The sequence below is a fragment of the Engystomops pustulosus genome, chromosome 3, assembly GCF_040894005.1.
Source record: "Engystomops pustulosus chromosome 3, aEngPut4.maternal, whole genome shotgun sequence".
Taxonomy (NCBI): Eukaryota; Metazoa; Chordata; class Amphibia; order Anura; family Leptodactylidae; genus Engystomops; species Engystomops pustulosus.
The window spans coordinates 151,038,016-151,065,402 of NC_092413.1; the positions used below are offsets into that span (position 1 = coordinate 151,038,016).

Genomic DNA, 27,387 nt, shown 5'->3' on the forward strand with positions numbered 1-27,387 from the left:
CCATCTGGTCCAGGAGCTTTGTACACATTGATTTTATTGAGCTTAGATTGGATAATGTCTACATTTACCCAGTCTAGTATATTACAGGGTGCATGACCCGCACTGGCACCACCCACGTCAGAAGTTCTCTCTTCTATTGTATAAACGGAGCTAAAAAACCTATTAAGTAACTCCGCCTTCTCTTGGTCTCCAGTCACCGATGCCCCATTTTCAGAATAAGAATACTCCCTCTATTTATAGTAACCCAGCTACCCACCTGGCCCTGCTGGCTTTCCTCTCCACCCTCCACTTCTACCCCGCTTATTGCTTGCTCAGTGAGCAGCATACTCCTCTCAAGATTGTCAATTGCTCGCAGCCGTGCAATATCTTCCTCCAGATCTCTAACACGAGCTTCCAGTAGAAAAATATGGGCACATCTGTCACAGCGGTATTCACCCTCGAACTCTTGCTCCAGCAGTGTATACATGCGGCAGAGTGTGCACTGGAGCATACCACCAATCTTGCTAGCCATATCCTAGTAACAAAACTGTGATGAGTATATAAATCAAGAGATATAAAATGTAGGTTACTTACAGTTCTGTGGACTTCTCTTTTTCAAACTCCGCTTTTTTCAACTCACTTAAATTCACTAGCCACTTAGAATCACAAGCCAAAACTGAGCGAGCTCAAAAGTGAGTTGCTAGACCTTAATTTATCAGGTGTGAACACTAATCCCTCCTCCCAATTAGCAGACCAGGCAAAGAAAGGAAAAAAAAATCTATTTAAAATGTGACACTAAGAAAAGTGCTATTACCTATATACACAGTCCACAATCACCCAAACAACAGATTCACTCTTAACACACACAAATCTCCGCTTTTTTCAACTCACTTAAATTCACTAGCCACTTAGAATCACAAGCCAAAACTGAGCGAGCTCAAAAGTGAGTTGCTAGACCTTAATTTATCAGGTGTGAACACTAATCCCTCCTCCCAATTAGCAGACCAGGCAAAGAAAGGAAAAAAAAATCTATTTAAAATGTGACACTAAGAAAAGTGCTATTACCTATATACACAGTCCACAATCACCCAAACAACAGATTCACTCTTAACACACACAAATCTCCGCTTTTTTCAACTCACTTAAATTCACTAGCCACTTAGAATCACAAGCCAAAACTGAGCGAGCTCAAAAGTGAGTTGCTAGACCTTAATTTATCAGGTGTGAACACTAATCCCTCCTCCCAATTAGCAGACCAGGCAAAGAAAGGAAAAAAAAAATCTATTTAAAATGTGACACTAAGAAAAGTGCTATTACCTATATACACAGTCCACAATCACCCAAACAACAGATTCACTCTTAACACACACAAATCTCCGCTTTTTTCAACTCACTTAAATTCACTAGCCACTTAGAATCACAAGCCAAAACTGAGCGAGCTCAAAAGTGAGTTGCTAGACCTTAATTTATCAGGTGTGAACACTAATCCCTCCTCCCAATTAGCAGACCAGGCAAAGAAAGGAAAAAAAAATCTATTTAAAATGTGACACTAAGAAAAGTGCTATTACCTATATACTCAGTCCACAATCACCCAAACAACAGATTCACTCTTAACACACACAAATCTCCGCTTTTTTCAACTCACTTAAATTCACTAGCCACTTAGAATCACAAGCCAAAACTGAGCGAGCTCAAAAGTGAGTTGCTAGACCTTAATTTATCAGGTGTGAACACTAATCCCTCCTCCCAATTAGCAGACCAGGCAAAGAAAGGAAAAAAAAAATCTATTTAAAATGTGACACTAAGAAAAGTGCTATTACCTATATACACAGTCCACAATCACCCAAACAACAGATTCACTCTTAACACACACAAATCTCCGCTTTTTTCAACTCACTTAAATTCACTAGCCACTTAGAATCACAAGCCAAAACTGAGCGAGCTCAAAAGTGAGTTGCTAGACCTTAATTTATCAGGTGTGAACACTAATCCCTCCTCCCAATTAGCAGACCAGGCAAAGAAAGGAAAAAAAAATCTATTTAAAATGTGACACTAAGAAAAGTGCTATTACCTATATACTCAGTCCACAATCACCCAAACAACAGATTCACTCTTAACACACACAAATCTCCGCTTTTTTCAACTCACTTAAATTCACTAGCCACTTAGAATCACAAGCCAAAACTGAGCGAGCTCAAAAGTGAGTTGCTAGACCTTAATTTATCAGGTGTGAACACTGGTTTGTGGGTCTAAATCCTAAGGACAAGTTTCCATTAAGATATTAAAAATACAAAAGTCCTTGTCAGTAGGTTCTGTTACTAATACATGAAAAGAATTCATAAAATCTGAAATACATATGCTCTTTCTGGTTAAATCATGGGGAAAAAAATTGTCTGCATTGTATTATTCAGCAGTGTCATCACTCAAGTTGACTACTTAAAGGACATCTATGACCAGGATCAAGCATTGTAATCCAAACACATTGACATACTGGTGTGTGTCCCCTTTGGCAGGATCTGTTTTTCGTTTTTACAAAAAAAAGCTTTTAAAATTATGCAAATGCTCAGGGCGGCTCAGGGCTCCATAGGTGTTAAAGGAGCCTGGAGCCACCAGGCTCATTGGCATAATTTTTAAAGCTTTTTCATTTAAAAACCAGGGCAATAAGAACCTTAACTGAGGGTAGATAGAGCCAGAGGCGACACTCATCAGCACGTCAGTGTGTTTGGTTTATAATCCCTCATCCTGGTGGTAGATGTCCTTTTAGAAGGTGTTTGTTGTAATATTCAAATGATATCACATAATTATAGTGGTTGGATATTATTTTCTTATTGACAACTGCAGTGAACTTTGTTTTTCTAATTCTGTTTGAAGGCTTTACAACATAGGGTTATATCATTTTTTTACTTACTTTTTTACCACACATCAAGGCTACAAACAATTGAGGCACAAGCCGGCTGGAGAAGGTGGGGGGTTCTACTCTCCCCTCTTCCCCTCTCCAGCGGCAAACTCAGTGGCCAAATCTGGGCAGAAGTATGACCTACTCTATTTTAAGTACTGCGGCCACCCATGCACAATGCATGTCTATCCTGGCAGTGATTGCACCTAGCTCATGGATGCTTTTTGCGAATGCGTGCATATAACCTAACTTGGATAGAAATCCATAGTTACTTGTTTTCTCATTGGAAAGATACTTAATCTGTAGGGAAGTATTACAGTGTCAATTTATCACAGCGGTAATTGCCGGGTCAAGCACATCACAGCGCACTGGAGAGTAGGATGGGTGAGCATCACTCACCATAGCAATGCACAGCGCCTGGCCATAAATACAGGGAAAGATAGAGCGCCGGGCACCATAGCCATATATTGGTTTGTATATCAGATATACACTACCTCTCAAAAGTTTAGGGTCACTCAGACAATTTTGTGTTTTCCATGAAAGCACCTACTTTTATTTTTCAAATGAATTATAAAATTAATAGAAAATATAGCCCAGACATTGACAAGATTTGGAGTATTTTTTTCATTTAAAATAATAGTTTTACTTTTCTTTCAGCAAAAATGCTCCCTTTGCTGCAATTATTGCATTGCAGAGCTTTGACATTAGCTGTTAATTTGCTGGAGAAATTTCACCCCATGCTTCCAGAAGCCCCTCCCACAAGTTCGATCCGCTTGATGGGCACTTTTTGCGTACCATATGGTCAAGTTGCTCCCACAGCAGCTCAATGGGGTTGAGATCTGGTGACTTTGCTGGCTACTCTATTACAGATAGATACTTAAATAGCTGCCTGCTTCTTCCCTAAATAGTTTATGCATAATTTGGAGGAGAGCTTTTTGTTATTGTCCTGTTGAAGGATGAAATTGGCTCCAGTCAAGCTCCGTCCACAGGGTATGGCATGGTGTTGCTAAATAAAGGGATAGCCTGCCTTATTCAAAATCCCTGTGACCTCCTACTTTACTAGCACCAAAGCAACCCCAGACCATCACATTACCTCCACCATGTTTGACAGATGGCATCGGGCATCTTCCAGCATCTTTTCAGTTGTGATCAAACTCAAACTTAGATTTGTCTGTCAGTAATACTTTTTTCCAATCTTTCTCTGTCCAATGTCTGTGTTCTTTTCCTTTTTTTTTTAGCCACTCTCAGATATGGCTTTTTCTTTGCCACTCTACCCTGAAGGCCAGCATCCTGGAGTCGCCTCTTCACTGTAGAGGTTGACACTGGTGTTTGGTGGGTACTATTTAATGAAGCTGCAAGTTGAGGACCTGCAAGGCATAGGTTTCTCAAACTAGAGACTCTAATGTACTTGTCTTGTTGCTTATTTGTGGAGTGGGGCCTCCCACTTCTTTTTACTCTGGTTAGAGCCTGTTTGTGCTCTCCTCTGAAGGGAGTAGTAAACACCATTGCAGGAAATATTCAGTTTCTTGGCAATAGACTGTTGAGTTATACATGAAAGTTATGTTTTCCTGGCCATTGTTAGAGTTTCAAAGAAAAAAACAAATGTTATGGTCCAGATTCTCAACCATCTCAAAGGAAGGTCAGTTTTATAGCTTCCCTAATCAGCCAAACTATTTTCAGCTGTCCTAGCATACTTGAACCTTTGGAGTGGTGGTTGTTGAAAATAGGCCTATATATACCCTTTAGATATTGCATTAAAAAACAGACGTTTGCAGCTAAAGTAATCATTTACCACATAAGCAATGCATAGAGTACATTTATGATTCACTTAATGTTAGCTTCATTGAAAGAAAATGTGCTTTTCTTTCAAAATTCAGGAAAGTGACCCCAAACTTTTGAGTGGCACATGATCAGTTTGAAAGGGACCAGTTTTTAAACCTTTAGCCTTTTAGTTGTGTTTCTTCTGGATGGCAAATATTTAATCTTGATAGGAGCAACCACATCTTATCTAAGATGCTTGCTGACATACATTGTAAGATGCAGAGTAGAACTAGACAGTTCTGTGCTGTGCCTGATTAATTATTGTGTCTGATGCTATATTATTGAGACTGGGGAGTTGTACTTTGCACCTTCAATTAGTTGGTCAAGCTTGCTTCGTCACAATGCAAAATTTTGTGGCACACAGACTGAATTCTGTGGTACATGGGCTATTTCCTACAAGACCATATATATGAGGCTGACCAGTCTAAAACCCACAGTAAATGTGGTGTACGGCTTTTCAGCTGCATATTACTCCAGAATTTTGGAGTCAACCGATCGATATATATCTCCCCCCTTGTGTTAACTCATTCCTGAATTTTTTCTATACCAGTATGTCAAGTGCCAAAACTTCCGCTGTTATAGTGGTGGTCAAATTTGCTGATGATCATTTAATCAATTCATATACCAGCACCTGGCTGCTACTTACCCGATCAATATTTGTGGAAACACTAAGGTTATACTAAGGACCAAACTTTTTTGAATTATGTCCTGTTACACAAAACCATACAATTAAAAGACTGTTCATGGTTAGCACGGTGGCTGAGTGAGTAGCACTTCTGCCTTGCAGCGCCGGGGTCCTGGGTATGATTCCCACCCAGGTCAACATGTTTGTATGTTCAATGAGTCTGTATGTTCACTCCGTGATTGCATGGGCTTCCTCCGGGTCCTCCGGTTTCCTCCCACACTCCAAAAACATACTCCTAGGTTGTTTTGGGTTGTGAGCCCCATGGGGACAGGGACCAATTTGGCAAGCTCTGTACAGTGCTGTGTAATCAGGCGCTATATAAATAAAGAATTATTATTGTTATTATTATTTTATTATTATTCATGGTGTTCCTTTTTCAATCATGACTGCATAATGAAACCATAAGAAAAAACACCATATTTAGAGGATGTGAGGAGACATTGGAGGTGCATCTCTGTAAGGTGTCTTTTAAAATAATTTTTAGCTATTTTTTTTTTTTTTAAATCTTATTTCTTTCAAAACTAGCAGAAAAAAAAGAGTAGCAACATTTTGGTTTTGATCTGGGTTTGAAAAACAAACCTTTGATAAATGTAGGCTAAGGATTTCCTGGCTGTGTTTTTATCTAATGTACTGTAGCCCCTGTCACAAGGACTATCAGCTGCGAGATGTGCAGTTTACCTGAAGCAGTGGTCTGAGAATAAATGCCTTAGATGTGTCAAATTAAAGGCCTGTGCTCGGAGTCCTCCTGAGTAATTACTTGTTTCGGTTGTGTCTGGAGCGGCAGTAGAATAAAGGATGTGCTTTGTGTGCATATATGCATGCAGAATTACCTTATGTAAAACATCACATTATAGTGTGGACAAAGAACATTTCTTTTTATTTGTTACAGTGATTGTGCTCCCTCAAGTTGATTTTTTTTCTCCTTTACTTCATTTGTGGGAATTTTTCATGGTAATGGAGACTTCTGCAATCATTTCTGCATAACGATGTAGACTAACATTGGCGTGTGCGTAAATGGCGCTGAGTTGAGTAAGTATGCTGAAATAAATAAATAAAAAGAGATGAATTGCTTGACAAGATTTAGAAGTATAATCATACCTTGAAAAATCAATGAAATGCCACAGTTTAAATTGATAACAAGTACATTTTCATACTCCTATAAATCAGGAAGGAATTGTAGGGTTTTTTGCAGATAATTTTTTTTACCCATGTGACATTTAGATGTTACTAGGCAAGTAAATATATTTGTGCATGCAAAGACTGCAACTATCAGGAAACAACTCTGCACTCTGCAATTTGGGACACTAAACCAACTACAGGTCCTTATGCAGACATAGTTTAGTGTGCTAAACAACCATTTAAAAAAACAAACAAACAAGAAAATTTTGACCTCATTCAGCCTTTATTTGTTTAGCATGTCCCAAAATCACCCTGACAACTTCCCTTTAACCCCTTTGCGTTCCTTGATGTATTATCACTGCATGAAGCATTGTAACTTAACACTCTGTGCAGTAATAGTACTTCAAAGAGCCGTTGCCGGTTCAGCTTATCACCGGTGCTGCATGGAGAAACACTGGGTGTCAGCTGTAATTTACAGCTGACAACCCTGTGTAACACCTTTCAGTCAGAACAAGCTTCGATCGCAGGTGTTAACACGATAATGCCTGCAGTGGGATTCCCCTCACTATCGGCACCCCCCACAGACTTCTTGGAGGGGTGCCGATTGTTGCTATGGCAACATCCATATTAAATGCCTGTAACTAGCTATAGTGATTGCCTGTAAGGTCCTGTCACAGACTGTCACAGCCAATGCATCTGCATAGGCTGACCGTAATAATATTCTGCATCACTATTGCAAGGTATTATAATGATCAAGCAATCGGATAATTACTTGGTCCCATAGTGGGACAAATAAAAAAAAAAAAAAAAAATTTAATTAAATAAAACTGTTAAATTCATAAAATTGTCCCCAAATACAAATAAAAGTGACTTATGCGATAAAGTGAAAATCACCACACAAACCTTACATATATGGTATCACCACGTCCATAATGACAATAAAACAAAAATCATTATTGAACCCACATGATGGACTGCGTAAAAGAAACAGAACAGCTGTTTTTAAAAGATTGAGGGGTGCAAATCTGAAAATGAATTGGTTTAATAGAGGGTTTTGAAAGAACATTAAAACCAGAAATGCCAATTGTGAAATCTCTTTGAAAATACAGAACACCGATGTTTTCACAAAATATATTAACCCCTTCACACACTAGGACATAATAGTATGTCCCTGCGGAAAGATACTTCCCGCACATAAGCGTTCTATTATGTCCCGTTTCTGGCATCTGCTTACTAATGGGGTCAGCTTTGTTACAGCTGACACCGCACTCTGACACTCGTCGTCGGAGTCGGCTCCAATTGCAAGTGTTAACCCCTTACATGCAGTGGTCAAGCATGACCATTGCGTGTAAGGGTGTTTCCCCTAACGTTCAGACCCACCAGCCGCTTGCAGAATACAAAACTATTCTGCCCTACAAAAGCTCAATGGTGCTCCTTCCCTTCACCATGTGCTCTGACAGCGGGTTACAACCACATATGGGGTATCCTCTTACTCGGAAACAACTGCCTAATATATTCCTAGATGCATTTTCTACTTTTATTTAGTTAATGTGGTTAAATTTTGCAGCTAAATGAATTTTTTAATAATAAACATTAGTGAATTCCAAATTACACCTTCATTTTGTTAGAATTTCTATAAAATACATAAAGGGTTAACAAGCTTCCTACTTGCTGTTTTGAATACTGTATATATATGAAAATGTGCTGAAAAACCTCACCTTAACTTAAACACGAGTCAATAAAAAAAATAAACTTACATACTCCTCTTCTGTCTTCTCCTCAATGCTCTGGTCCCCGCAACTCCTCTTCTGTCTGCTGTAACAGTCGGCAGAGAAACAGCCATGGCCGCGTCTCTGCCAGCTGTTACTGCAGACCGGAGAAATTAGAGGAGCTGCAGGGTTTGAAGCATCGTGGAGAAGACAGAAGAGGAGCCGCGCCGAACATCGGAACCACCCAAAGGCAAGTATGTAAGTTTATTTTTTTTAAGTGCTGGGCGGGCTGGGGGTTGGCTGGTTGTATACTACAGGAGAATGGCTATATATTAAAGGGGGCTGGCTGTATACTACTGGGGGCTGGCTGTATACTACTGGGGACCTGCTGGCTATATACTGGGGGGGGGGCTGTGACCAATGCATTTCCCACCCTCGACTTATACTCGGGTCAATAGGTTTTCCCAGTTTTTGGTGGGAAAATTAGGGGCCTCGGCTATTCTAAAGTTTTCTAGTGTCGTAATAAAACAAAAGGACACTTATAAAATCATGCCAACACAAAGCTGAGGTATGGTAAGTGTTATTTTTTTTAACTAATTTGGGTAGTAAGAAAAAACAGAAAAAACAGAACATTTTGATGTTTGAAAATCACCCTTTTTTCAAAATGTTTACCAAATTCACTTTTTTTTCCATAAATAAATCCAAAATATATCAACCAAAATTTCCTACTAACATGAAGTACAAAATGTCACATATAAAGAAACTCAAAAGCAATTGGGTAAGTTAAAGCGTTCTAAAGTTATAACTGGAGGCGCAAATGAGTTTGGTCACTAAGGGGTTAAAAATAACAATGCTTCTTGCAAAAAATAAGCCCTTAACCAGATTTGTCAGCCGAAAAATAAAAAAGTTATGCATTTGAAAAGATGGTGATGCTAAAATTAACATTTTCTCCAAAATCCTTTTTATTCAGTGAAATTGGGAAAAAAAAAATGTAAAACATCAGTATAAATGAGGTATTTTCATAATCGTGGCGACCCATGGAATAGAAATAATGTAATATTTTTATGGTATGGTGAATTGCCAAAAAATAAAAAAATCTTACCAAAAATTGATTTTCATTTTCTCCAACAAATAAATAGCGAATAAAATCTTATCAATTCGCTATAAATGCCCCAAAATTATGTACCGGAAACGTGCTTCTCATGTGGCAAAATAATAAACCCCTCAATGTTCACATTAACCCGTTAACAACGCGTATGGTATATGATGGGTATATCGGGTGCGGGTGCATGAAGAGGGCTCGCGGGCTGAGCCCTCTCCATAGCTAGTAAGTCTTGGTGAAGATCGTTGCTCCACATGACGTCATTTGGGGGGGGGGGCAATCGGTTGCCATGACAGCCTCGGGTCTTCTGAAGATCCAAGCCTGTCTTGTTTTAACTTGATTTGCACGTTGTAATGAATGAGGAGGAAAATCCCCATGTACTGCCATACGGTAGTATGATAGTATATGGTAGGATCGATTAGACAACCGAAGGCTAAAGCAACCTTAGGGGTCTGAAAAATAGAAAAAATAAAAAAGTTTATATTAAAAAAAACTAAAAATTCAAATCACCCCCTTTCCCTAGAAGTCCTATAAATATACAGTAAAAATTATAGTACATTAGGTATCACAATTTGTTATGCAGAAAACAAGCCCTCACAGTTCTACATGTAAGATTAAAAATAGTTATAGATTTTTGATGGTGGGGAGTGAAAAATGGAAATGAAAAAACAAAGGGTCGTTAAAAAATTATAGCCTGTACAATTTGACAATGCAAATCTGCTCTGGATGTTGCTCCTTCTATTCTTTGCCTGACTGTGTGCCCATACAGCAGGTTACCACCACATACAGGGTATCAAACTTTGTGGAGCCTTTTTTCATTTAATCCATTGTGTTTCATTTTCCGCCGAAAATGAATGTATTGTCCAAAAATATTGCAATTTGTAGAACACGCCTCCATTTTGTTTTAACCCCTATAAAACACTAAGAGTTTTTTTTCATACGTTACGGTGTGTAGTTTCCATAATGGGGTAATTTACACTGCTGCTTTATAAAGCAGACATTTACAAAATGTAATTGAAGTGCAATGTGCCACGAGAAATCTCAAAATCCCCTGGATATCTTATAGCGTTCCAAAGCTATAACCATTTATAGTGACACCGGGCAGATTTGAAAAATGAAATGAGTCCTGAAGGCTTTAAGAACCTGGCACATTTTCACTTCAAGGACCCAGCCCGATTTTTCAAATCTTCCTACTATGCAAATCACTTTGTAACGCTTAAACTTACCAGGGTGATTTTCAGGTGTTTTTGGGATTTTGGTTGAAATGTTGTGCATTCATTTATAAAAAATATTGAGAAATTGGTAAAACTTTTGAAAAATGTGCGTTTTTTAAATGTATTTATTTTTTTTAAATGTTATACTCAGCATACAGTTTAATCAAACAAGAGGGGAGCTGAGGATAAGGGCACCAATGCGGGTGCCACTATATAATCCAATGCTCAAAATATTTCATATCTGACAGAAAAAAAAATGCATAAACAAATAATTTATAAATGTTCAATAAATTTTAATAATACATCACATAATAAGATCATCATTACAAAAAATGGGGAGGTAGCAACACAATGGAAACCAAATATTAAAAACAGTGTATTACCAAGACAATTAAGGAAAGTATCAAAAACAGACACTAAGAGTCGGTATGAAGAGTATAAAAGAAGGGACTGGTATACAGCAACTAAGTACAGATGTAAACATATGAAACGAGAATCCAAAGAACAACCAGACTCCAATTACCATACCGTGGAGAGAGGAATACACTGTGTGACCCCGACACGTGTTTCGCCAACTGGCTTGACTCCCCTTGAGAAAGCCAGTTGGCGAAACACGTGTGGGGGTCACACAGTGTATTCCTCTCTCCACGGTATGGTAATTGGAGTCTGGTTGTTCTTTGGATTCTCCTTTCATATGTTTACATCTGTACTTAGTTGCTGTATACCAGTCCCTTCTATTATACTCTTCATACCGACTTTTAGTGTCTGTTCTTGATACTTTCCTTAATTGTCTTGGTAATACACTGTTTTTAATATTTGGTTTCCATTGTGTTGCTACCTCCCCATTTTTTGTAATGATGATCAGCGTACAGTTTGTTTACCCCCCCCAAAAAAAAATTGGTTATTACCCAACATTTACCATATGTCTGCTTTATGCTGATGTTTCAATTTTATCTTTAAATCTTCACTTTAGAGGCCTAATCATATTTATAGGGGTTTTAAAAGTTCTATTTCTTAGAAACTCCCAACAAATTATCACATTTTTAAATTTTACCTCTCAACCTATTCAAAACAACCCTTTTTAAGCTTGTTAAATGTTTACGCATCGAAAATGAAATAAAACAAAATGGAGGTTCTATGGTAAAATGTTTATTTAGCTCTAATTTACATGTCCATGTCAGATTTTGCTGTGCAGTTTCTCTTGAGTATGGCAATCCCCCACATTTGTATGTAAACCACTTTATGGGGCCATAACAGAGCGCAGAATGGAAGCAAATTTAGCTTTTACAACTTTCAGGTTCTATGTGGCATTTGCTAAGCCTATACCATACCAGAACAAGAAAAACCTATAAAAAGTGATATCATTTGAAAAACAAACCCCTCAAGGAGTATAGTAACACTATATTTTTGGGGTGGGGTTTACCCCATTGTTTACATTTTATTAACTTTTTGGTGAGGATGCAAAAAAAAGTGTCACTTTAATTTTTTTTTTCTTACACTTGCTTTACTTTTTTTTTTTACACTTTTCTACAGTCACACTCTCTGGGACATGAACAAGCGATCCGTTGATCACTTTTCCAAACTAACACACTGACATACTGATGTATGGTAGTGTAATAGCGTAGTCAGCCTATGTTATTTATGTTCTACAGGTCAGTACAATTAGGGTGATATCCCATTTATATAGCTTTTTTATATTTGAATAAAAAACACATTTGGAGAGAAAAATCGTTGGTTTGTGCATCGCCGTCTTCTAAGAGGTGTAACCGTTTGATTTTTGTATCGATTGAACAGTATTAGAGCTTTTTTGCAGAATGAGTTGTGCTTTTTATTGGAATTGTGGGATAAATGTGACTTTTTTTTGCATTTTAGTATTTAATTGATTTAATTGTACAGGTTGTTATGGACATGGCAATACCTGATATGTGCGATTGTGTGGTGATTTTCCTTTGTTTTGTTTTTTTTGTTTTTTTTTGTTTAAGATGTGGGAGTTTTATAATATACAGGCGGTCCCCTACTTAAGAACACTCGACTTACATACGACCCCTAGTTATCCCACTGGATATGGGAAATTTATTGTACTTTAGTCCTAGGCTACAATGATCAGCTGTAACAGTTTATCAAATGTGTCTGTAATGAAGCTTTATTGTTAATCCTGGTTCTTATGACAACCCAACATTTTTAAAATCCAATTGTCACAGAGACCAAAAAAGTTCTGGCTGGGGTTACAATGATAAAATATACAGTTCAGACCTGCATACAAATTCAACTTAAGAACTTACGTTTTATTTTATTCTTATATTTGTAAATTTTTTATTCTTTTTTTGCATTTCTGTCCTAGGTCCTTAAAGGGCTGTATGCTAATGAGCCTCAGGGACTGCATTAACACATATGGAGCCTGTAGCCCCTCAGTCTCATTTGCATACAGTCCTTCATCCTGATGATAGATTACCTTTAAGGAGTTAATGGTTTTTGTTTGAACATGATAGAATTGTGTAGGACTCTTGGACATTATAGGGAAAAACAATAGAGTGGACAGAGATTAACAGTATGTTACAGAATTGCAAAGCCGTGTATTACACAGATTGAATTGGCAACTCTTGCTCTACACAGGAAAAATACAATGCACTTCAAATTCAACAAAAAATTCCATGCGTATTTCAGAACAAATGGAAAATAGATATAAGCTTTTTCATTTTTAAATACAGCTATTGTTTTCAGTTTTGGAAAGTTTCGTTTCCCTTTTGCCAGTCCATTTCACCTATTTCCACACCCTGTAATTTAGCTCCGCAGGGCCACGCAGATGATATATTATCTCCGTATGGCTAGTGCTCTCATTTACTTTCTGCGTGATTAACTTTTTTTGCATGCTTTATTCTGATGATGACAGCACAGTTCCAATAAATATATTCTCAGTCCAGGGAGCCTTTATAAGAAAGTTCACACACTGTAAAGCATAGTTTAAATACAACTGGAAGTTTGCAATCTGCTCCATTTAACCTTTTAAGGATGTGGACAACTTTTGGCCAAATTTTTGACAATGCATTGCTTTTTATAACTTTTTTTCTATTTATTGTGTGGCATGTTTTTTGGGGGTGAGTTATATTTTTATGGAACCATTTTGGGGTGCATTTAGTGTAATTTATATAATAATTTATTTTGGGGAAGGTTCTGCCATTAGCTTATTAGAGGTCTTTAGCTTATTGATGACATTTTACAACTCTTGAATGTATGGATCACTTATTCAAGCGTTTATTCATCTGACACAGTGCAATACAGATGTATTTTACTGTGTAATGTATTTTGCTTCGCATACACCTGTAGAAGGCATTGCACAACCCCTGGGCACTTGCAGTACGCAGGCCCTGCCATCGGAGGATCTGACAACCCTCGGTAAGCTGTGCGGGGAGGGGAGTCCGTTCCTCATCAGAAGCCCCTTACATGGCGCACACCGCGTAACGATTCTGTGTGTTACAGGCAGATGTCAGCTGTAATATACAGCTGACACCCGCAGCTTCTGGCACCAGCTCCACTAAGGGGCCTGTGGCAGAAGCTGGACATAATACTATGTCACGGGTCGGCATGACACTGCCATCCGTGAAGTACTATTATGTTAAATGTCGGTAAGGATTTGCTCCAAAGCCATCGATTTTACAGCTCTGTCATATTCTTGTGCCCTAAATCCTTTCCTGCAGCAATGTATGACACTGAAATAAGTCTTCAATGTACTGTTCTCTATTTGTTAGGAGACAACCAATTAGTTTTTCCTTTCTTTCCCTATAATTGATCTAGGGTGGGGCTTAAACGAGGTTGTTTTAGTGGTCAGACCGCAGTTTTCACAAAGCTCAGCTGCTCTATGTTATGCCAAATGGACCAACTCAATTTTATATCTTTATTCTATTGTAAGGAGAATGCAGAAGCCATTGCATTCAGTTATTATATTTTCTCTTTCACTTCTAGGCTTAGTATTCCTTAGTAACACGCAGATAAAAAAAAAAAGTGACTGCTCATTTATTGCACAATTGTAAATGAGCATTGAAGAACTACTAGCTCAGTTTGTCAGGTAAAGAATAGAGCCTGCACCAGGAGATAAACAAATGAAGGCATGTTTGTCATATCTCGTCCCTGGTAAAAGGACATCCATCTCTATGATAAGGCTTCCATTAACTGCTGCCCTGCGGCGACAAAGAAACCTTCCATTTTACTGCGCTCTTATTTCCTGTAACCAAAAGTAGTGACCTATATTAGGGCTGGAATCAGTGTAGATGCTTTGTGGTTTCTCATGGGTATTTGGCCCTGACCCTCCAGGGCATGAAATGTAATTATACAAAGGTTTGCAGGAGGAATTCTGGGAATCTGATGTGCAGGCTTTTCTTCTGGTTCCTAGCGATGCATACACCTTCACATTTATGTGAGAAGGATTCAGTGTCTTTTTATTTGTTACATGAGTTTTTATTTTAGTTGTGGCATGCATACAAAAGATTTTATTGTGATTCATCCACATCATTGTGATTATACGCTGAATCCTTTTTTTTCACAGTTTACAGTACATACAATACATTTTGTTATATCAACATCATACTGCATGTGGTTACATCGGTTAAACAGCAACTTAAAAAATAAAAAATACCAAAACTGGTTAATATACTTTAATTATGAATTTTGCATCAATGTCCCAATGCCAGTCTTCCTCTTGTTGACCAGAAAGCCTTTCCACCATAACACAAACCTCTTAGGGCCAGTTCTCATCTCTGATAGCTCTTCAAGGTGCAAGTCTTTCTGTTATTTCTTACCTATCTGTAGTTGCCTCACCTTGTTTTGGCTCCCAAAAAGGCCCCTTTCACATGAACAGATTTTTTTTCTGTTGTTTCAGTACGGATAGAATGCAGCCACATTCATTTCAATTGACACATCCTTATGAATGGACATATTGCCCACCGTACTGTAGATCATACATATGGCAGCGCTCATCCCTCCCCTTCTCCAGCTGAACGTAGCATACATTGTGAACTGTCCCTTTCCCCATCTCCTCCCATTCTATATTGGTGATGGGCTGGATCTTTAGCATAGTCTGAGTGTGTAGGGATTATACATAATGAGTTTGCACAGATAAAATCACATTTGTGTGTGCACACACCTTTTTCAGGCTGTGATGTCACAATCACACAAATCGCATGTATCTTAGGTTAGCCCATGGAAGATCACTGCGGGGTGCTGCCCATTGAATACCCGGTTTGGCAGATGGTAATCCAGGCTTCACGATCTAGTGGATGTGGGCATACGACCATAAGCAAAACAATTGCAATAGGGCGCTCCTTGTATAAAATCAATAATAAAAAATGTGTGAATGTTTATAATAGAACTGAGTGATTAACTAGAATGATATTGATATTTGCTCTAAATGTAATAGATAGTGTGGAGACAAGTTTGCTCCTAATTCCCCAAGCCTACAAACAGAGCCTTCTTCTGTAATATGTACATCCCCTTGAGGTGTTTTAGCATATTTCTTTTAATCATCTTTAATTCTTTTGCATGATGCAGTCAGACAGTCAGGTAACCGCACCTCCTGCAGTCAGGCTGCTCCGCCCATTCCATGCATCCTGTCCAACCATGCCTCTTTGATCTTCAGATAGCCAGAGAAGGACATTAAAATTAGGAGGAAGGGTTGGGGTTTCAGATGCATGGAGTGGGTAGAGCAGACTGACTGCTTGACTTGACTGTCTGACTGCTTTCTACAAAAGAATAAAAGATGCTTTTATATTCATGCTGCAACCTATAAATATGCTCAAAAGACCTCCAGGTAACTTACATATCGCAGAAGAAGGTACTGTTAGTCTTACTTCTTACTCTTAGAAGTGGATGGAGACTAGCTTTTATGATGTCTCCTATAAACAGCAGATTCAGGAGACTGATTCCTGTCACTAAGTGGCAGCAGCAGGATCATATAGAAGATAAGACTGAACTGTGAACAATAAGATAATGTGAACAAAAAACGTGGAATTTAAAAAAGAATTTGTGTCGCAAGATCAGTACTTACATGCATCGGTACGAAGAAGGTGAACCTCGGCGCAGCAGCGACACCTAGTGGATATCAGGTGCACGGACCTTAGTGAATCCCGGCAGATCCGAATCCTTGTCGGAGAACGCTCCGCTGGATCGCGACTGGACCGGGTAAGTAAATGTGCCCCAATGTTTATTAAGTTGCGCATCGATGCTAAATACATTTTTACAGAATGATGTCACTAGATCGTAGATAACAGTAAATAGTACACTGAAACAAAAACTGCATTCACCTGCTTTTAGCTTTTAATACAGCCAGTACAGCCAGAAATCTAGTCAGCATGGAAAGAAAAATTGACAATCCTGTACATTTTCTTGAAGAATCTTTTAAAAATATATATGTAGCGTTCAGAGTACCTTGTAGAATGCCATTTTTTTCTAAGCAGTCCTATTTGTATAGAGTAAATCTATTTCATCCTTCATCTGAAGCTTTTCTACCTGACTGTTTGGGAAGCCTGGATTTTGTATTGGATTTATAAGTCATCATTAAAATGGAAGAAAATTCAGTTCCAGCGACCCATGCATTGCTTACATAACAAAAAGAACATTCAATTCTCAGTTTTGTTTTCTTCGATCATAAGTTTCGAGTTTAGAAATAATAGCAGAGCTGTCATTTCTCCAAAGTTAGGATTTTACAGTTCATATCTATATAACTGTGCTGTGAATTCATCACCTCCTTTGGAATATGATACGTTCTTGTATTTGTGCACAAAGTGCAAAAAGGTCCTATTGTGTCTGTGTGCACTGTCAAATGTAATAATAACCTCTGCTATCATCCCTTACACTACATTCTATTTTTTCTATAGGATGAAGATCAGTTTCCTTTTGATATGCTTACTTGTCCTCACAGTCACAAGAGACTGCACTAGCGGTAAGTAGCAATCAGGCTTAATACAAAATTGTTCTTCTCCCTTTTTATTGTTATAACGTATCTAAAACAATGCATAAAGGAATTTGTAAATTAGTTATAACCATTGCAAAAAACAAGCCACTCTCTTCATTTGTATAATGAAATTTTATACAATTTTCCAATATACTTCCTGTATTGATTGCTGACTGTTGTCTAGATCTCTGCTTGCTGTCCTGCTATTGAAAGCTTTTAGGTTTACTACCTGTGGATAAAAATCTCTTCTTGGTCATGTGATGTCACACAGGTGCAGGGCTCATTGGTTTCACAGAGAGTAATCAGAGCTGTGAGACATAACGAGCCGTGTGACATCACATGACCACCGACAGATTGTCCTCCAAAGGAAGTAAACAATGTACCTCCACATAGTATGAAAGCAAGGATCTAGAAAATCACGAGGAATTGATACAGAAGGTATATTGGAAAAATGTATCTTTTCATCATAAAAGCATATAAATTATAAATTACTTGCTGAAAGTGGACAGCCACTTTAACCTCAAGCGTTTCTGGAAATTATGTTACCGTATTGGCCAGAGCAGTTTATACAGTTTTGACACGTAGAAATAATATAGTGCCATCAAATTATATAATTATATTATACTTAACCCCTGCAAAGCATATGTTTTCTGAAAGCAGAAACTTACCCTATTTTCCAAATTTTGAAATTAAGTATGGTAGTTCATAGACACAGGCATATTAATTCAAAGTTATGGCTCCTAGAATCCTGGATGTATCTCATACGCTCTTCGCCATAGAGGTACAACTCGATGAGGATGTATGAGATACATCCTTGGCAGGGAATGGGCTAAGGGTGCTCTGGGCAACCTTCCTAGAGCCATGTTACTTGCATTTTTGTATAGGGTCCAAGTGCACATGTGTATGAGGATGATGGAGGAATAACCATTGGTAGCATATGGGAGTATTATATCTAGTTGAACCCTGGTTTCAATATCCACCTTCACTGCTGTTGAATTTTAATCTGGAAACCCCAAGTGTGCTCACAAGTGTGAATCCACCCCTTCCCCCAGTGTGCTTACACGCCGAGTCCACCCCTTCCCCCAGTGTGCTTACACGCCGAGTCCACCCCTTCCCCCAGTGTGCTTACACGCCGAGTCCACCCCTTCCCCCAGTGTGCTTACACGCCGAGTCCACCCCTTCCCCCAATGTGCTTACACGCCGAGTCCACCCCTTCCCCCAGTGTGCTTACACGCCGAGTCCACCCCTTCCCCCAGTGTGCTTACACGCCGAGTCCACCCCTTCCCCCAGTGTGCTTACACGCCGAGTCCACCCCTTCCCCCAGTGTGCTTACACGCCGAGTCCACCCCTTCCCCCAGTGTGCTTACACGCCGAGTCCACCCCTTCCCCCAGTGTTCTTACACGTCGAGTCCACCCCTTCCCCCAGTGTTCTTACACGTCGAGTCCACCCCTTCCCCCAGTGTTCTTACACGCCGAGTCCACCCCTTCCCCCAGTGTTCTTACACGCCGAGTCCACCCCTTCCCCCAGTGTTCTTACACGCCGAGTCCACCCCTTCCCCCAGTGTGCTTAGACGCCGAGTCCACCCCTTCCCCTAGTGTGCTTACACGCCGAGTCCACCCCTTCCCCTAGTGTGCTTACACGCCGAGTCCACCCCTTCCCCTAGTGTGCTTACACGCCGAGTCCACCCCTTCCCCTAGTGTGCTTACACGCCGAGTCCACCCCTTCCCCTAGTGTGCTTACACGCCGAGTCCACCCCTTCCCCTAGTGTGCTTACACGCCAAGTCCACCCCTTCCCCTAGTGTGCTTACACGCCGAGTCCACCCTTTCCTATAGTGTGCTACCACACTATGTAGTCACTAATAATCACCTATTCTTTTTGCTGTAAAAATTATAGTAAAAGTATAAATGTTTGTTGTTGTTTTTTTGTAATTTACTACAGCCATGGATCGAAATAATATATGGAGCTTTGGGTATTTATTTATAGAGCACAATTAATTCAATGGTGCCCTACAATCCGTAATGGGCTCACATACCATTTTTTTGGACTATAAGGCGCACAAAAAATCCTTTGATTTTCTCAGAAATCAAAGGTGCGCCTTATAGTCCAGTGTGCCTTATATATGAACCGTACTTACAGACAACAGCTGCCTTGAACTGTGCACAGGTCTGCCACCTGCTGGTCATTCATCCTTATAGTCAGGTGCGCCTTATATACGAACCTAGATGTTTTAGCAGGCATTTATTGATGGTGCGCCTTATAATCCGGTGCGCCTTATAGTCCGGAAAATACGGTATATTACATCAAGACAAAAACAAACGCAAGTACAAAATACAAAAAACTACAGAGATCTGAAACAAGTGGGAGGAGGACTACTAAACCACTGAATCATAAGGAGCTGTGGGGTGCTGGAGTGTTCCAATTCCCTTTAAAGCAATGGCATCCTGAATCTTGTTTTCCCTTTGCTTGTGTAGATTTCTATTTAACGTCCACTACCTGTCTGGCTTGTTGTATGGCCAATCGGTCACTGTGTTTAGTTCAGGGAAAGCACTCGTTGGTGAGAGCACAGTACCTGTAACGGTAGACATTCCCTTTAGTACTATGTTACCAGAGCCAAATGTGTTACTGGAAGAGTTAAAGGATCATGGAAAGAGGAACGTATAGTTTCTTCACACACTTCACAAACCTACTTAGGTAATAGGTTAAATTGACTTTATATTGAACTTGCTTAAGATAGCAAAATTAGATGATAGACCCACTTGATGATTGGGCAGATGTGTGTTCATTGCCTATACAACGTTGTGAAATATTTTGACTCTATAAATAATTGGAAAATAATGAATGTAATAAATTGGATGCAACTGCAATGCTATTAAAGCGACCCGCCAGGCTTCCCGTGACTAAGGCTCATTTGCCTCAGTATATGTATGGCAGCTATCCAGTATTCATCTATTTCTCACTAGTGATTAAGTACATTTATAATCATTCTGCTCTTGCGGTAATAGAATTCTGCTGTACATGCACTGACTTACTGGTGAACTGTGATGGATTTCTTATGCATCTAAAACTCTGAGCTGCAGGAGGATTGAATATAGCAATAGCCTGCAGCAGGAGGTGTATGTAAGACTACATCAGACGACTCCTAGGTAGTATTTAGCTTAGCTACATTCACTAGTTACAATGGATCAGGTGAAAAGCAGGCAGCTAGTAAAGACTGAGGGAAAACTACACTTTTTTCCTGAAACATTTAAAGAATATAAGTATATAGTTATAGTATTGGTCAATAATGCAGGGCCAAATTATCTTTGGAACACCTCCTGCTGGCCCCATGATTCTCTGTTTACAGAGGGACACTGAAAATGATGCAAATTTCCTATCTTTGTACTGTGTTGCTGTCCTCAAAAGGCCAATATGATTGAAAGTTGTTAAAGAACAGGGAGCAATAAGTTACTGCTTTAATTTATGGTTGGCACCTCGCAATAATTAAGGGGGGTTTGGGGATCCTTTTTGGGCACTCGGCCGCTAAAAGGTTTGCCATCACTGCAGTAGGGGATCAGTGGGGGGCAAACCCAGTGCTCCAACTTACATTGTCACTAGACTAGTGATTAGTGAGGGTCTGACTATTTGGACCCCCAACGATCACACAAATGGGACCCCAAGTAGACCAGAGATTGGGTGTTCTCAGTAATGGGTGTAGCCGCAGGATAAGCATGGACAAGCAGGACAAGCATTTCTCCTGCACCATATTGTATTCCGGGTATATTCCCAAGTAACTAAATACCTCCACATGAATTTAACATCTTTACCATAAATAATTTTATTAAGATTATTTTCCTTTGCTGCTTCAAAATGAAATTTGCCATCTGTAAGAAACTACTGAACTACAATTGTGGCTCATTAACTCTTGGCCCACTGGAAAGTTTCTTGCACAAATGCCACTTATGTGGCAGGTCTGGTACATTTTGTCTCCTAGATTTGGGTTCAAGAAGGAACCTGCTTGGATAAGGATTCTTGAAGGTAATGTGCCAGATCATTGACAGCAGATGGTCAAGTACAAGGTGATTGCTGGAAATTAGGTTAAGGTGCTGGCACGGTGCCTCCTTGGTGCTTATGATTGCTGAGAAATGTTCAAGTTCTTTGATGTGCAGTATAGCATGTATAGTAACAAGCGGTGCAGTTTTAATATTGCAGACAGAAAGCATTTGACTTAACTCTATGTATACCATACTATTCGAAGGATTGTATTCATGGTCATTATTAAGACTCCTATAACATCATTTATCTTTGTATATTTTTGTGCATTTTAGTGTGATCATTTCTACTACTAGTTATACATCCTTGCTCATACTATAAAGGAAATAGATAATTGTACATATGGTGATTGTAATATTATGTAGTAAAATGGATTATGATTATGTAGCATTGCAGTTATTGTGTGAGTCATTCTATACCGTCTACTGTATTCACACTTTAGGTCTTTTTAAAGGACTACATCAATCTTCATCATCGTCTGGCTATGTAGACATTTTGGAGTGCTCTGAGAGTTCATTGTATTCTCTGCTATGTCATTAGCGGCTTGGTCTGTGGACAGAGGGTTCCACTATGTCAGCATTTACATCTTGGGTCTATACATGACCTTTTGACTAGTATCTGCGAAATAGCAAATAAAGTCATCATGGCCTGACAGCTGCAACAGTTGTATTGTAGGAAGATGCTGACAAAAATAAAGTAGCTTTACTCTAGGGAACGTTTGTGTGATACAGGGTAGATTAACATAGGTAATCAATATTGTAATTAAATGTAAGTGAGGTGCTATCACGTATTCTATTGTTTTCTAGTGGTCTTTTAAGGAGCAGCGTTGTAGTGACAGTCCATTATCCCATCCATCCACATTAATTCTATTGCTTCTGAGGTTATGTAGTCCAGCTACAGCTATCTATAAATGTTTTATCCGTCCTCCTGATCCACAGCTGGATAGCCTTATATTCCCCCATTCCTTTTATTCTACATTAAATTCTTCAGCCCATTATCCTCAATAATAAAATATCTGTACTTTACTTGTATCTCTTGTTACCGGTTGGCCACTACCTTGACCTCCTACTCTTAGTTGTAGATATGCCTGAAGGCTATGAATAATACAGACATCTTAAATGAGTGTAATTCCGTTTAGTACTATACTGCAGGCCATATAACATAACTCATGGGTCACAGTGACCTAAGAAAATCGAAAATTAAGCTCATGGCCCTTAACTGGAATGCAGACATATTTATTTCCCAGCATTGTTCTTGGAGATTTTCCAAATTACCTGAGCCTTCTACTCATAACATAATAGTCTACAAGCCGAAGATGCCCAGTGTAATTCGGTAGTTATTGCAGGGGTTATTGAAGGCACTTTTGAGAAAATCTGTACTTAGTTATTCATCTTTAATGGAAGTCATCTTGTAATTTTATGTTCTGAATACTTTATAAGCTATTTGCTTGTGGCGGTCTGCCCTTTGCCTGACAAGCATTTTTTTAAATTTACAGACCCGATGATGCCGCAGAAACTCTCCCAACAAACCGCAACATTTGTGATGGGACTACTGTTCATGGCTAATGTTGGTCATAAAGTGCATGACCAGTTCAAGATGTTTTACTTAAAGGAAACCTACCACTTTAAAATTGTACTTGTAAGCATCAAAGACCGTGCACCAGCTCAGGGTGAGCATATCTTCATTATTTCCATGAAGCGCTGTAATGCTTTTTAACACTTTTTTAATCTTTATATTCTAAGCAGCTTCAGTGCACGGTGATAAGCGTTATGCGCACCATGCACACGACCGTTTGTGACGTCACCGGCTCTCACTTCCTATTCAGGCGCACGCATGGTCGTGCGCATGGTGCGCCGAGCGCGTAACACCGTGCGCCAAAGCTGCTTAGAATATAAAGATTAAAAAAGTGTTAAAAAGCATTATAGCGCTTCATGGAAATAATGAAGATATGCTCCGGCACCAGCTCACCCTGAGCGGTATTTGATGCTTATAAGTACAATTTTAAAGTGGTAGGTTTCCTTTAAGAATTGAAGGAGATGTTTGTATATTGTCCTATTGACAGAATATACCACTGCATGCCGGTAGCTAAATGCTTCCTCAGTGGCAGTATGAAGTCATTATTCCTTAGTCACATTTGGATATCCAGTAATGAGCCAATTTCCGGACCACCTGAATGTATCAGAAAAACGAGAAGCGAAGCCACTATGTTTTGGATGATTATACAAAGATTCTATATTTGATTAATATTTTAAGACAGTCAGGTTGAGACAAGCGAGGAAGCTGGTAACTGAATGGAACATGCAGTAGGAAACAAAATCAAAGACTTGGCACCGTGTCTGGGAAAGTTTTCAGCTATATTATATATTAATGTGATCAGTGTTATGACCAGGATAAAATACTTGTAATATTTGAGCAAATTTTAGCAAATCTTTGCATAATATGGTATGATATGATTAAAGCACTACCTAGGAATCCTAGTTTGTCATCTTCACTCTCATGACCCAATGCAAAACCCTTACTGGAGAGTTAGTGGAGAGACACAGACTCAGCATAAGTTATATATGAACTGACCTGCACAAACTTATTGGGGCAGATTTACTTACCCGGCCCATTCGCGATCCAGCGGCGCGTTCTCTGAACAGGATTCGGGTCCGGACGGGATTTATGATGGCAGTTGGCCAGGTGGCGCTGCTGCGCTGAAATGCATCTGATCGCGCCGGAATACACCGAGCTGGACCAGGTGAAGGTAAGCGCTTCCCAAGCGACACATTTTCGGTTATTAAATGCGGCGGTTTTTCCGAATACGTCGGGTTTTCATTCGGCCACGCCCCCCGATTTCCGTTGCGTGCATGCCAGCGCCGATGCGCCACAATCCGATCGCATGCACCAAAATCCCGGGGCAATTCAGGTACAATCGGCGCAAATTGGAAATATTCGGGTAACATGTCGGGAAACCGCGAATCGGGTCCTTAGTAAATGACCCCCATTGAGTGAAAATGCCCTTCAAGAAAATTCTGCTACAAAAAAGAGCTACAGATAATGGGGCACATATAGTAAGGGTCCGTTGGACGTATTTCCGTCGGGGTTCCCACATAATTCCGATTTACCCTGAATTGCGCAGGAGTTTTTGGCGCAAGCGATCATATTTTGGCGCATCGGCGCTGAATTCAAATTGTGTTGCAAAATCAGCACTCGCATACACCGGGAAGAAGATAGTGAACTCCGGCGGACCTAAGCGGGGAAGCGACACATTCAAGAAATCGGGCGTATGCTGTAAGTGAATTGCGGCAGCTACGAATCCCCGTCGGGCATTCCAGACCGGCGGACTGGATGGGTAAGTAAATGTGCCCCAATGTGTATAGAAACTGAAATGCAATCTGGATACAGATCTACTCAGTGAATAGTCTAAATGTGAAATATCAGGTAACAAGTAATAATGTAGTATGGCTGGACATTTATGACTTTGTTCCAAGTAAAGTCTGACAAACAAATACAGTTTTTTTACATAAATGTTATACGGTTTTGTGCACAGATAGAGATAATCGTCTATCAATTTTTTTTTACCGGATTATAAAGCACATTAGCAAATAGGGTCTGCTAAGACATATAGGTTCATATATAGGGCACACCGGCAGGGGCGTAACTAGGAGAGCTTGGGCCTGCATAGGCACCCCTTCCCATTTAAAAAAAAATATGTACATATTTGAACAGACATGATTATACAATCACTTACGTTTACTAACTCATATACACGCACACACACAATTATGCACTCATATATACACACATTTATATTATATACACACACATAAAGTTCTACATGCTTAATCACGTTTATATACTCACAAACCTATATATACACTAAACACACACATTTATGTGCTCATATATACATTTACACACTAATACTTACAGTATATACTAACTCATACATTATATAGTATGTACACATCCATACATTTATACACACATACTGTATATAACATACGCATTATATACATACAAATAGTATATACTTATACTTGCAGTATACACTCATTGTATATATACATAAACATGCAGTATAAACATACTGGAGGATATTTATCAGGACCTCTGCGCACCGCCAGTGGCGCAGAGGCCCTGAAATAATCGCAAATGCTAGCTTATTGCTAGCTTTTGCGATTATTTTCCCCAATCCGCCACCTTCACGCCAGTGGGGCGTGAAGGGGCTTGAAGGGGGGGGGGGCACGGCCGGCTGAGCGGGGCTGGCGCGGCCGGACGGGAGTGGGCCGGCGCGGGCCGTTACTGTCCCCGCGCCTGCGCACTCGCTGCTGCCGGCGACTTTTCATACGTGAAAAGGGCCTGGCGTAGGATAAACGCTGCGCAACTGGCAGCCCGATACATCAATAGGCAGAAGCCTCTTGATGTATCGGGCTGCGAATTTGCAGCGGCGGGGCTATCATACGCTGGCGCACGAGCGATAAATATCCCCCACTATGATAAATATCCCCCACTATATACAAATACATAGAGTAAATACACAGCATATGCTCTTGTGCCAGTGGCCAATTTGGAGGCCAATAATGGTGGGCGGACAGCACAGCAGACGGGGCCCCATTAAATTGCAAGCATGCTCGGGTCCTCCTCATCATCATCATCCGAGTCAGACTTCAGTGATGATTTCAGCCTTCCTGAAAGCTCAGGTGACACTGGAAACTGGTACCTTCTCTCAGATATCCACAATCCACTTGCACATAGGAGCATAACTCGCCGGCATTGCCTCCCGGTGATTGTGAATGTGTGCTCACCTTCTGTCATCCAGTGCTCCCATGCAATTTAACTTTAACCCCTTGTCACTGAAGCCACTTTTCACCTTCCTGACACGTCCCTATTTGTCAAATCTGACATGTATCAATTCATATGGAGATAACTTTGGATCGCTTTAACATCCACACTGATTTTGAGATAGTTTTTTTCGTGACACATTGTACTTTATGATAGTTGAAAAATTTGGGTGATAACTTTTGCATTTGGTTATAAAAAAAATTGGAAATTTGGTGAAAATTTTGAAAAAATTGTTCTTTTCAAACTTTGGAAATTTCTACTTTTCAAGCAGATTGTAATACCCCCCAAATAACCTAATAACTTGCATTAACCTAAAGTATTCTTTCTGTTGACATGATTTTTTAAGCATCTTATACTTTTTTTTAGGAAGATAGGAGACTTATAACTATACTATATTTGGGTAAATCGACAAAATCTATGTTTTGCATGACTAGTTAAGTTTGAAGTGACTATAAGAGGCCTAAATGAGAGAAAACCGCCTTTAATGACCCCAGTTTAGAAACTGTAGCCCTCAAAGAATGTAAAATAGCTTTGAAACTTTGAAAGTTGTTAACCCTTTAATTGTTTCACAGGAGTTAAAACAATATTGGGTACAATTTTCAAATTTAATTTTTTATAGCTAAATTAATGTATTTTTTGAAAAATCTACACATCCTCAGAAATTAATACCCAATTTCTTCTGAGTATGCCAACACCCAATGTGTGGTGGTAAACTGTTGTACTGGCACAAAGCAGGGCATAGAAAGGAAGGAGAACAACCAAGTTTTTTGCAGAGTAGATTTAGCTGGAATACCTTTATGTTACCATGATGCCTTTTGAGAGCCCCTGAAGTACCATTACAGTGAACCCCCCCCCCCCCAAAAGGACCCCATTTTGGAAACTACATACTTCAGAGATTTTATCAAGGTGTATAATGAGTATTTGGACCCTACATGTGTTCACACATTTGGGCTGAAACATGAAAAAATTAATATTTTTCCATTGAAAATGCACTTTTCCCCAATACCCCACATGTGGATATAAACTTCTGTAGGAACACACAGCAGGACATGGAAGGGAAC

General features: G+C 39.5%; 1 protein-coding gene across 5 annotated transcripts in view; it reads left to right on the plus strand.

Moving 5' to 3' along the window:
- IL1RAP (interleukin 1 receptor accessory protein) overlaps positions 1-27,387 on the plus strand; it is a 155,636-nt gene that overhangs the window by 68,453 nt on the left and 59,796 nt on the right. For 4 of the 5 annotated variants that reach the window (XM_072142580.1, XM_072142581.1, XM_072142579.1 and 1 more), the window contains one exon: positions 17,392-17,456. In XM_072142580.1, the coding sequence (XP_071998681.1) occupies positions 17,393-17,456 (64 nt within the window). In that variant the 5' untranslated portion in view covers position 17,392. Of the gene's footprint in view, positions 1-17,391; positions 17,457-27,387 lie in introns of those variants that run through there. The other variant, XM_072142583.1, reaches the window with a different exon arrangement.